Here is a 12418-nt window from a genome sequence, read left to right as displayed (position 1 = left end):
CTTTTTTTAAGTTCCTATCTCTTCTCCATATATTATATTCCTCTAAGTTTAGGATGGCATTTGATAGCCTTGGTGTTAGTTTTGTTTCAGTTAGGCATATTATATGTGGTTCACTTTCTCTGACATAATCATTCATCTTTAATAATTTAGATACCATTCCATCCACATTTGAGTACATCAACTTTATCATCTTATTTAGATACTTGTCATGACTTGGTTCTACTACCCTCCTCCTTTTTATTCCCTCCTGTTTATGTACCACTTTCGAACCTGCAATAATATTACTTTGTAAAAAAAATGAATTCTTCTCCTCCACTGATCTTCCCTCATTTTTTGTTTTTGTTTCCTCCCTCTTCTCTTTCAGTAATTCCAGCTCCTTTTGTGTTAGGCATCGTTTTATCCATACATTTTTGAACTCCTCTTTTTCCATAAGACTCTTTGCATTTTTTAGTATCTCCTCCACGGTGTTTACACTCTGGAAGGTTACCTTTAGGGGTGTCTTGACTTGCTTCTCTCGTATTTCCCTAACTTTTTGTGTTCCTTTATGTCTTTACTACAGATTTCCTCTGATACCTCTTTCAGTATGCTCATTACATTTGCCATCTCCTTTTTGTCTCTTGAGATCTTGTTTTTTACTTCTTCCTCTTCTGTACCAGTGAGTACTATAGATTTGTTGATATCTACTGAATCTCTGACTAACTTAGGATTGTTTTGGATTATTCTTTTCACTTCCTTTTTAATGCTTTTTTCTTCCACCCTTTCTAAGTCTTTCTTTGCTTTTACCATTTCAGCATAAGTGGTTTCCACATCATTTTTGTAGCCTTGCACAGCTTCATTCACCTGTGTTATCTTCTCCTCAATATCACTTCTTTGGTCTGTCAGACTGCTTACTTGCCTAATTGTCTCTGTATCATTTTTGAACTCTTCCATAATACTCTCGTGGTTGACTACTGTACAGTACTGTACTTGCCATTTCACTAATTTTTCTCCTAAGTGAACACAGTTTTACTGTCAGCTCATCTATGGTTGTGTCATTCTTGTTGACTTCTTTTCCTAATTTTTCTATTTCTTCCTTTTGCAAGTGCATCTGTTTCTTAATTTCATCAATCTCATTTTGAAAAGCCATCTCTAGCCTGTGTACTTGTTCCACCAGTTTATTGTGAGTCTCCATTTCAACCAGTTCTTGGTAGGAATCATCGTCCTGCATTCTACCTTTATCCCTTTTCTTTTCTAAATTTGCTTTATTAAAGTATGTGGTCATTTTGCAGTACTAAAAGCACATATGGTACTTACAGTACATTCCCTGGGGAAGTTGTAGACTAAACAAACAATCAGCTTATTGTGCGCATTCTTACTCTAATTTATTTTCTTTTCTGTTTGAACAAGTCTTGCTTAAAACTTCTTCTTTTTTTTTTTTAAATATTAGAACACCATTTAGCCTAACTTGGTACAGAGCTTGACTCATAAAGATAGTAATTTAGGTAATGCCACCGGCCAAGTTGGCCATGTATAGAGCGATGGCGGCGTACGTCTGGTCTCCTTGGTGCCTTGTGTGTGTGTGTGTGTGTGTAATTCACAGGGTCGGTCAGGATCACTTGATGGTCGCGATCGTCAGCTTTTACCCTCCCGGAAGGGAGCTGAGAGCTCATATAGTTCGATCTAAGGGCAAGGCTGTGACCTTCACACACGCACACACCCGTCCCCTTGCTCAAAGAGGACAGTAACCACCCACTTCGTCAGTGAAACTTTTCGCAACCTGAGCGAGGCGCGAACTCCCGTCTACCAGATGGCAAGCGAGAACGTTACCACTGCACCAGCGGGACAGTAACCTCCCATTATGTGTGTGTGTGTGTGTGTGTGTGTGTGTTTCACCAGGTCAGTCAGGATCAGGATCACATGATGGTTGTGATCATCACCATTTTACCCTCTGGAAGAGAGCTGAGAGCTCATATAGTCCGATCTAAGGGAAAAACCTTGACCTTCACACACACACACACACACCCATCATCTTGCTCAAGGGGGACAGTAACCTCCCATTATGTCGGTGAAACTTTTCGCATCCTGAGCATGGCATGAACCCCTGTCTTAGCAGATGCTAAGCGACAGAGTTACCACTGAGACGGCGAGCAGTGTGTGTGTGTGTGTGTGTGTGTGTGTGTGTGGTTACCTAATTGTTCTTACCTGATTGTATCTTAGCAGGAATGAGTCAAGCTCATACTGTCCCATGTATTAAATCACTTTTATCATACATATTCTTAAATTTATTAATCATTTTGGCACATGCTGTTTCATTCAGTAATGCATTCCACTGATCAGTTGCCTTATTTGAGAAACTGAAAATCTTTACGACTTTATCATCTCTCCTTTTATGTAGATTTTTGCAGTGTCCTCAAGCTGATGCTTCCCCATAGCTTATATACTCATTTATTACTATTTGCTCTTTCTCTGAGATGCATTTATATAGGATAATCATGTCTCCTCATTTCCTTCTTTCCTGTAGTGTTGGTAGACTCCGTTTTTCTACTCTTTCTTCGTGGCTTAGATCCCCTAAGCTTGGTACCCATCATGTAGCTGCCCTTTGTACTTTTTCAATCTTATCTTTGTGTTTTTGAGATGAGGATTCCAGACTACTGATGCATACTCCAGGGTTGGTCCGATGAACAATGTTATCATCTTTCTCTGTATGTCTTCATTTATGTATATGAATGCTGTTCTCATATTAGCAAGCAGTGTATACATGTTCCTTACCTTCTCACTGATATGTATGTGTGTGTGATTATTTGTTTTTGTTGGTAGTATTACTTTTTGTTTTCCCATTCAGTAATGGTACTTTACTGAAAGTACAGAAGAGTGTCTACCATCTGAACCTTTTTTTTTTTTTTTTTTTTTTAACAGTAAGTTTGAGTTGCATTTGTGGTATGTGGGGGCACCCATCATCCACCCACTTAGTGCAGTGATACCCTGTCTTTAAGGTAGCTCTACATTGAGTGGCAAGCCAAATGATTTCCTGTAAACCAGGAAATCATTTACAATGCTGGGTTCTAACCTTATAACCAACAGACACTTGTTCCCTATGTGACAGCAAGTGGGTTGGCGGAGGGTTAGTGCCCCTTCCCGGAAAACAACTAAAAATACGAATAAGAAGCCTCGGACCAGGACTGACCAAAAGATGATGATTACAGACCATACAAAGGACATGATACGGATGGTGACCTGGAATGTAAGGGATCCAAATGATGAGGTGAAAGAGAGAGAGATTGTCCAGTTGCTTGAGGGTGTGAAAGTGGTTGTATGTGGATTAACTGAAACTAAATGGAGAAGTGAGAGTGTGAGAGAATGGGAGTATGGATGGGGTATATGTGCAGGAGTAGGTGAGGTTGAGAGAGCAAAAGAAGGAGTGTGCAATGTTGTGAGTACCAGATGGAAGGAGAATATAAGAAAGTATGGATCAGTTGGTTCAAGGATTGTATGGGTAAGACTGAAAGTTGGACTACAAATGTGGGAGATTGTCTGCATGTATGCGCCAACTCAAGATTGTTCAAGCAGAGTAAGAGAAGAGTTCTGGACAATGTGAAAGTGTGCATGGAAAAGTTTGAAAGGAATGATGAAGTGTTTTTGATTGGTAATATGTATGGTAAAGTAGGGAATGTGAAGGTGCATGGAGTAGTTGGTGAGTGGGGCATGCCTGCAGAGATAGATGAGAATGTCAGTACGTTAGTGGACATTTGTGCTGGGAGGGGGTTGGTGATAGCCAATACCCTCTTCGGGCACAAAATGATCCACAGGTATACATGGCAAGTGATGAGAAGGGTGGATGGTGAACTGAATGAAAGGAAGGCACTGATTGATTATTTATGTGTGGATGAAAGGATGCGAAGATGTGTAATGGATGCAAGAGCATATAGAGGTTCGGGGAGTGGACTTTCACCACTTGGTGGAGGTCAGAATCAAGGTTCAAGTAAAATGGAGAAATAGAAGAAGGGAAGGACGGGAGGAGAAAGTAGATGTAAGGAGAGTGGAAAAGTTACAAGAGGATAAGAAAAAGGCAGAATATAAGAGAGACGTGGAGGAATGATTGGGTAAATATGAATTGGAGCAGATGGGGGACGTGGAAGGTGTGTGCAAGATATTCACAGAAGAAATATGTGCAGCATGTGAGGTGGTGTGTGGGGTGAAGAGAAGACTAAAGGGGGTGCAAGAAACAACATGGTGGAATGAAGAGGTGAGACAGGCTGTGGCACAAAAGAAGAAACCATACAATAAATGGATGAGAAATAGGGGCATGGAAGGAGTTGAGAGGTGGAAGAGAGAGTTATATGTAGAAAGGAAGAGAGAGGTGAAAAAGATTAGTAAAAGAGAGTAAGAAGAGAGTGGATGAGGGATTTGGAAGGAATTTGAGTGTCAAGTGGAGGGAATGTAAGAAGATATTCTAGAAAGAGGTGAAGAAAGTCAGACAGGGTGGCAGTGAAGTTGGTAGGGGAGTGAAAGATAAAAATGGTAGAGTACTAGTGGAGAAGGGAGAAAAAGTGAGCAGATGGAGAGAACACTTTAATGAATTGTTGAACATAGAGAATGAAAGTAACGCGAGTATAAGTGGCTGGGGAATGGCTGGGAGGAGGAGGGAGGTGAGAAGACAGGAAGAAATCAGTAGGATGGAAGTTGTGGAAGCAATGAAGAAAGTCAAAATGGGGAAAGCCCCAGGAATTGATGGAGTGTGTGGTGAAATGCTGAAGCATGGGGGAGAGATAGTAGTAGAATGGAAGTGGAAGATGTGCAGATTGGCCTGGGAGGAAGGTTAAGTCCTGGATGATTGAAAGTCAGGTATAATTATTCCCTCATACAAAGGGAAAGGGGAAAAAGAAGTGTGTTGTAATCATAGGGGCATTTGTCGTCTTAATGTAATAGGAAAAGTATACGTTAGGATGCTTATTGACAGAATTAGGGAAATAACAGAGGAATTGGTTGGAGAAGAACAGGGAGGCTTTAGGAAGGGAAGAGGTTGTGTGGATGAGATATTCATTCATAGATCTTTAGTGGAAAAGTGTCTAGAGAAGGGAAACAAGTTGTATGTGGCCTTCATGGATTTGGAGAAAGCATATGACAGGGTGGATAGACAAGGATTGTGGAAAGTATTAAGAAATTATGGAGTAGATGGGAAGTTGCTGAATGCTGTGAAGAGTATGTATGAGGGTGCTATGGCTGCAGTGCATGTGGACAGTGAACTGAATGAGTTTTTCTATTTGAAGGTTGGGCTGAAACAGGGATGTGTCATGTCTCCATGGTTGTTCAATATGTATATGGATGGGGTTATAAAAGAGATACAAGGTAGGGCAGTGGATGTTGAAGTGGTCCTAATGAGAGAGGGCAATGTTTGGAAACTCCCTGTACTGTTGTTTGCAAATGATACTGTGTTGTTAAGTGAAGACGAAGGGGAGCTGCAAGGCTTGGTGGATGAGTTTAGGAGTGTGTGTAAGAAACGGAATTTAAAGGTGAGTGTAGGGAAGAGTAAAGTTATGGTCTTTGAGAGAGGTGAAGTCAGTGAATGTACTGTACAGTGAGGTTGGATGATGAGGAAATGGAAAATGTGAGTAAGTTTAAGTACTTGTGCAGTGTTATGAGTAAAGATGGAAGTTTGGAGTGTGAAGTGCTTGAGGGGGTACAACAAGGAAGAAAGGTTGCGGGTTCCTTGAAGGCAGTGATAAGAAACATGGAAGTGAGCATGGAGGTGAAAAAGTTATTACATGACATTATTGTGATATCAACTCTGACATATGGAAGTGAAGCCTGGACGTTATTGGAGGGACACAAGTCAAGAGTGAGAGCAGTGGAAATGAGTTTAGAGGAGCCTGTGGAGTCACATGGAGAGACAGACTGACAAATGAAATGGCGTTCCCCTGAGCTACACCCTGTATTGGATCATATATCCCCGCTAGGTAACAGGAGCGCGCTACCACTCCCGGCACGGCAGTCCCGGGCGAGGCTCGAACTCGCAATCTCCCGATTACGAGCTTCATGCTTTACCACTGAGCCACCTTGCCCCCCCTAGACTGACAAATGAAAATGTGAAGGAGTGCTGTAGTGTGGATGTGGATGTGGTAGGAAGCATTAGGAGAAACACATTGAGGTGGTTTGGCCATGTGGAGAGGATGGAGAATGAGAGACTGACGAGGAGAGTGTATGTGAGTGAGGTGGAGGGGGAGAGAGGGAGGGGAAGGCAAGGATGAGATGGAGGGATGGAGTGGAGTGGTATATGAGAGAGGGGTGTGTGAATTGGGAGGGCAGTGAAATGGCGGGGGACAGGGTGACATGGAAGCAATTTGTTTGTGGCCACCCCATATAAGGGATTAAGGCGTCTGGCAATAGGTAGATAGATAGATAATTTATGGTAAAATATTGTGAAGTAAGTACTTTCTTGGAGGCATAGAAGGGGGAAAAAAATGGAAACATAAAATTACTGTAGACTGTAAACCTTGCTTGTTGTGCATTTATATAGTATTTATGTGATAAAATTGTCAGGTGTATTAGAATTACTGTAAACTGTGTAAACTGTACATTTTGTTTGCCATTTAATTAATATATGATACTATGGTGTAGTTCAGAGCTCTATAACCCTTTTTACTTCATGGCACATTATTCAGTTTGTTGAATTATGGTACGTTAGGGCACTCTCCATCCACCTACTCAATGTAGTGCTGCTCTCGGGTGTCTGCCCTTTCCTCTCCTCCATCTTTCTTTCCTTCCAACCTCTTCTGTCTTTCTTTTCTTCATTCTTTCCTCCTCCTCCTGCCTACAGGTGACTTTACACTTCCTCTTCTGTCTTTCTTTCCTTTATTCCTTCCTCGTCCTTCTGCCTATGGGTGACTTAACGCTCCCTATTCTGTCTTTCTTTCCGTCCTTCTTTCCTCTTCCTTCTGCTTGTGGGTGACTCTACACTGAGTGACAAGCCGAATGGTTTCCTGTACATTAGGGAACCATTTACTATGCTGGGTGGTAACCATATAACCAAATTTTGGCGCCTGGTGGTTTAGTGGGTAATTACAGCACTCCATTCGGATTGAGCCAGTGCAGGTTATATCCAAGGGGTGGTTGGGGTTTATTGCTCATGTAATGCCACTCAGGGATAAGTAAGGCTGGCCACTCTCATCTTAAATGTCAGGACCAACTTGCCTAGTCCCGGGCTTCTAGGCTCCTCATGGGGCAGTGTAGGATTGGATGATGAATAAAATGAATGAATGATGATTGAACTCATGAGGCACTTTAAATAAGTATTTGTGATGTGTGTCAGAATTGCATGGCTATTTTTACATTTGCTAACATATGATGAAAGGACACCACAATTGCTAGGTGTACAGTATTGTACTGTATATTTAAAGTAACATATTGAATTCTTTTAGTATTCAAGGAATTTAAATGTTTGTGAAATAAAGACTGTTCTGAGTGCATGCAGTGATAAGCATTTGCTTATTACACATGGGATAATGTCTCAAAATAAAAGTTTTCTCAAGAAGATAAACTCAGCCAGTTTTACTGAAAGATTATGAAGAAAACATATATCACAATATTAATTTTTTGAGAGCCAAGTAAAAAAATTGCTCATTGAAACTTTATGTAATAAATATAAATTAAAACATTTTTCCCAGAAAATTGATACTGTATATGTGATACTTTCACTGAAAATTAATGAGAAATGTGTGCCTGTTTTGAAGAACACCATTTCTCAATGTTTGGTTGTGTTATAGGAAGACCCACACAAATCTCCTCATCCAGTACCTTCAGATTTGATCTCTCTTTGTTGTTTATACCAGAAGTGTTAATTATAAAAGCTTAATTAGCACAGAGTGTCATTGCAAATGACAACAGCATGTCAAGAGCACACTTGGAGACAGTTGGGTACTTTTATTTCACCTCTGCTCAAAATGTCTTAGGTTTCTTCACTGAATTATGTGTGAGGTTACAATCATGCTTGACATCCTCAAGTTCCTCTCATGCCATCAAGGAGAGGTAACAGACTGATGCATCAGCGGCTGAAGCAGAATGATCACAAACCCAGTTACGCTGTTTTGCACAGGAGTTTTCTACTTCAATATTGTTTCCAAGTGCACAGCTCAGGGTCAGGGCCAACTCTTGCAATAATAGCAATAAAGCACCCCAGCAGCCAGTGCTCTTAATTATCCAAGAGTCTCGGGGGCTAAGGCACATTGCACTAAATGGTTCAAGCATGCACCCCAAAATGTTTTACACATGTCCGAATGTAGCTCCCTGGCAGCGGTTTCATAAGTATCCTGCTTGTATTACAGAAATACATGAAAATGAATACTGAATTTGCCTTTGGATTCCATTTCTTACTCACCCTTCCAAACTCATTCACTATGCCTTGCAGTTCCCTTTCATTTTGAGGGAAATGAAGTCACTGGATGTACAGTGAGATTGGGTGATGAGGAAATGGAAAATGTGATTGCATTTAAGTGCATGGGTAGCATGATGAGTAAGGATGGAAGTTTGGAAGATAAAGAGCTTGAAAGGGTGCAACAAGGAAGAAAGATTGCCGTTTCTTTGAAGGCAGTGATAAGAAATAGGGACTTGAGCATGGAAGTAAAAAAGTCACTGCATGATGGTATTGTGATACCAACTCTACTGTATGGAAGTGAATCTTGGACCATGTTGGAAGGACACAAGTCAAGAGTGAGAGCAGTGGAGATGAGTTATTTGAGAGGAGCATGTGGAATTATGTGGAGAGACAGACTGACAAATGCGGAAGTGAAGGAGCGTTGTGGTATGGATGTGGATGTGATAGAAAGTGTTAGGAGAAATACACTGAAGTGGTTTGGCCATGTGGAGAGGATGGAGAGTGAGAGACTAACAAAGGAGAATGTATGTGAGTGAGGTGTAGAGAGGGAGAGGGAGGGGGAGGCTGACAGTGAGATGGAGGGATGGAGTGGAGAGATATATGAGAGAGAGGTGAGCTGGGGGGAGGGTATTGAAATGGTAGGGGACAGGGTGACATGGAGGCGATTTGTTTGTGGCCACCCCTTATGGGATTGAGGCATCTGGCAATAGATAGATAGAATACTGAATTCTAATACATCTGTTTATTTCCAGCATTAACTTATGTGTATTATGTTCATTTATATAATATTTATTTACAGAAGTTGTTTTTGAGGGGGAGGGTAATGTGCCATGGCACACAAGCAAGGTTTTGGTGGCACATGGCGCATTAGAGCACTGGTCTAGTAGGCCAGAAAACATGCTGATTACAGGGTTGCATGATCTATGCTATCCATGGGCTGTTGGTTGATGCTGGGAGGGTATCTGAATGGCAAGTGCTATACCCTTCAGGAGAAGCCTCTAAGGAGGGCAGTGCCTTAGTTCCTCAAGAGGGGACTGCACAGCATAAAACTGCTGCAGTTGTATTGCACACAGTAGTTAAACTATTTAAGTTACCGTATATAATAGAATGGGTAGGAAAAGAATTATGTTACATACAATATGTAAGAAGCAGAAAGGAAGTGGAGATGAGAGTGACTTGAGGAAGAAAAGCTGGTGGTATGAAGGTTGAGGGGAGGAGGAGGGAAGCTGAAAGAATGCTGCATGGAGGTGTGCTAGTTACCACATTAAAGTATGGGTGGGAGACTTTGGTAGCTATGGCTTGAATTTGAAAAGTCAAGAGTGACAGCAGTGAAATAGGGAATGATAAGAAGTATGTGAGGATTCTAAAGACTTGATGTATTAAGAAATTTAGACATGAAAGATATAAAGACGTTTGTTGAGAAGAGAGTGTGCTTAGTAATTGTAGTCAGAGTAAACGAATGGATATGAAAAATGGTAAAAGGGGTTTATTTGAGTGAGTTTGAGGATGAGGAGAGGTGTGGAAGGGCAAGATCACTGGATGTGGTAAGTGAATGTTGGAATATATGAGACATGGAAGTTGAGGAAGCAAAAGATGATAATTGATAATATATGGATGAAGTGTAGTGTGAAGAAACATATGACAAGGGATTGAATCTTTTATTTGATAATCTGGGGATGACTTGTACAAGTATTTATGAAACACATAAGGAAAAATTTGTGGATGGTTCTTTCTTGTTAGGTGGAGCCCAAAATTTCAATGACTTGAATGATGAATGAGTAGCTGTATGGTTCATTTCAATGGGCAGTGTCAACAGTTTTATGCTTCCATTACTATTTTTGGATTTTATTGGAATAATGACATTTATAGAGAATGTTTTGCCTGTATTAACCATTCACCAGCAATGGGAGGTTACTCCACAAAGGGTATCCCTTTTCTGAAAAATAATATCTGGCAGTAGCCAGAACTGAATTATAATGTCTTTTGTTTTGATGAGTTGTTAAAGTAAATGCTGGTAATCTTAAGAACAGTGCCTGGTTGCAGGAAAATCAGATTTGAGAAACTCAAAACAGTAAATTTGTATTTATGCAGGATTATTGCTGTGTTGATACTAACTTGGATGTGTGATGCAGATTGTAACACCATCAAAGCGGTTCTTGGAATATGGTTACCTGCAGCAGCGGCCCTTTTACCACCAAACCTGGTTCATGGTCACCCTTGCTGCTATCTCCATTGTCCTTATCATCATTGTTATCGCTGCACTCTGTGTCAAAAGTAAAACCTACAAATACAAGCGTGAGTAAAAAAAAATTTTTTCATATGTTATTCTTCTCTAGCACTTCCATGCTTCTCACATACAGGTAGTGATCATCATCCTTTTGAAACTGAGGTTATTGTTTGGTAAAAGTCTTAGAAAAAAGAAATATTGTTGGCTCTTAACGTACCTAACTTTATTTCCGTTGATGATGAGCGCTATAAACACTGCTTAATGTATTTAGTACTACCTATTCGTATATATAAATATATATATATAAATATAAATATATATATATATATATATATATATATATATATATATATATAAATATATATAAATATATATATATAAATATAAATATATATATATATATATATATATATATATGCAGTATTCTGTAGATAGATATCATTCCTCACTTTTACGAAAGTTCTTGTTAAAGTTAGTGTAGTGCTTGTGTGTGATGTTATTGGTTATGGGCCCTTGCTTTGAGTAGTGAACTGTGCACTTTACCTTAGGTGTGTTATGTTATGCTTGCAACTGCTTCAACATAAGTTGCACTTCTGTTTCTGATACATTATCTTTCTGCATGGTACTCTTATATTGATAGATGTATTTTTCTAAGTGTTACACACCTTATTAACATAGATAAGTTAACAAGTTTTCTTGCCTTTTTTCAGCTTTGTTTGCAAGTTATTTTTAAAACAAACACAAAACTTATGTCAAAAGCAATATAAGTGTAAATTTGCATCATCACTTATTTTTATGGTTCAGGTTAACAAGTTTTTCTGTATTATGTTTTGCATGAATATTAAAGCACACCATCTCATTCCCAGGTATTGTAGAGGAATTGTTGTCATCACGTAAGTTTTTAACCAGCCAGTTCAATGTTGAAGCACAGACTGCCATGCATGCTGCACGCCCTGGCAGCATCACATTGCCGCACTCTAGCACACCACTCATCTTGCACCTCGACAACTTTATTACATTACTGTACTGAAGAAGCTCTCACTCTTTCTTTATATCTGTATCAAAAAGGACACTATACCTTGAGTCTGGGTGGACTTTTAATTTTTTCTCTTCGACAGCTTTAGTGAACATTTTGTTGCGTGTCTTTTCAGTATTTTATATGAACTTCCATAGTGCAGCTTGTGCTTGTTATTCTGTGCCTTGGCATTTTTGTCTGCTGTGAAATGCTAAGTTAATGAAAAAGATTTAATCAGTAATTAACTAACTGAAGTCTTTCTAAATACATGAAAATTGCAGCTTCCAGTCATAGCTCAATATACTGTATTCTATTTCATTTTATGATATAAAAGTAATGAGCTCATTTGCTAACATTTGGATATATAATGAATAATTATTTGTGTTTAAATGACAGAGGAGGCAGCCAACAAGACCCTGGAGGAGTCTGTTAACACAGACGAGACTGCATTCTCTACATTTGAGATGCGACAGTCTCGACGCGGCACTGTTAGTAAACGAAGCACCCTAGGTCGACGGGCAGCAGTTGGAGCCACAGCTATGGTTAATGCAAAATCTCCTCCTCGCCCTGCCCCAGCCTCTGTTACCTATTCTGATGATGATACTGTTAAGGGATATGATGAGAACCCAGATGATTCTAGTGAACTCACTGAGAAGCCAACAGATCTCTCCTCTACAGCTTCAGAGGTAAGCGAATCCATTTGTAGACAGAGCCAACAGATCTCTCCTCTACAGCTTCAGAAGTGAGTCCAGTTGTAGACAGAGTTATATTGATAACCAGCAGTTCATCTTCAGTAGACCTATTCACACCTGGCATATTCATCCATCAT

The 12418-nt window shown here is 40.0% G+C and overlaps 1 protein-coding gene across 1 annotated transcript in view; it reads left to right on the top strand.

The window, feature by feature from the left end:
• The window catches only part of sdk (sidekick cell adhesion molecule), a 296130-nt gene that overhangs the window by 267108 nt on the left and 16604 nt on the right, over positions 1 to 12418 (top strand). The window contains exons 28-30 of the mRNA XM_080277849.1: positions 10480 to 10642; positions 11441 to 11467; positions 11986 to 12275. Coding sequence (XP_080133975.1) covers positions 10480 to 10642; positions 11441 to 11467; positions 11986 to 12275 — 480 coding nt within the window. The remainder of the gene's footprint in view (positions 1 to 10479; positions 10643 to 11440; positions 11468 to 11985; positions 12276 to 12418) is intronic.

Source organism: Coenobita brevimanus, chromosome 71 (genome assembly GCF_032717465.1).
Source record: "Coenobita brevimanus isolate Jiangsu-jjx chromosome 71, ASM3271746v2, whole genome shotgun sequence".
NCBI classification, from domain to species: domain Eukaryota; kingdom Metazoa; phylum Arthropoda; class Malacostraca; order Decapoda; family Coenobitidae; genus Coenobita; species Coenobita brevimanus.
This window is presented reverse-complemented; position numbering and strand designations above follow the sequence as displayed.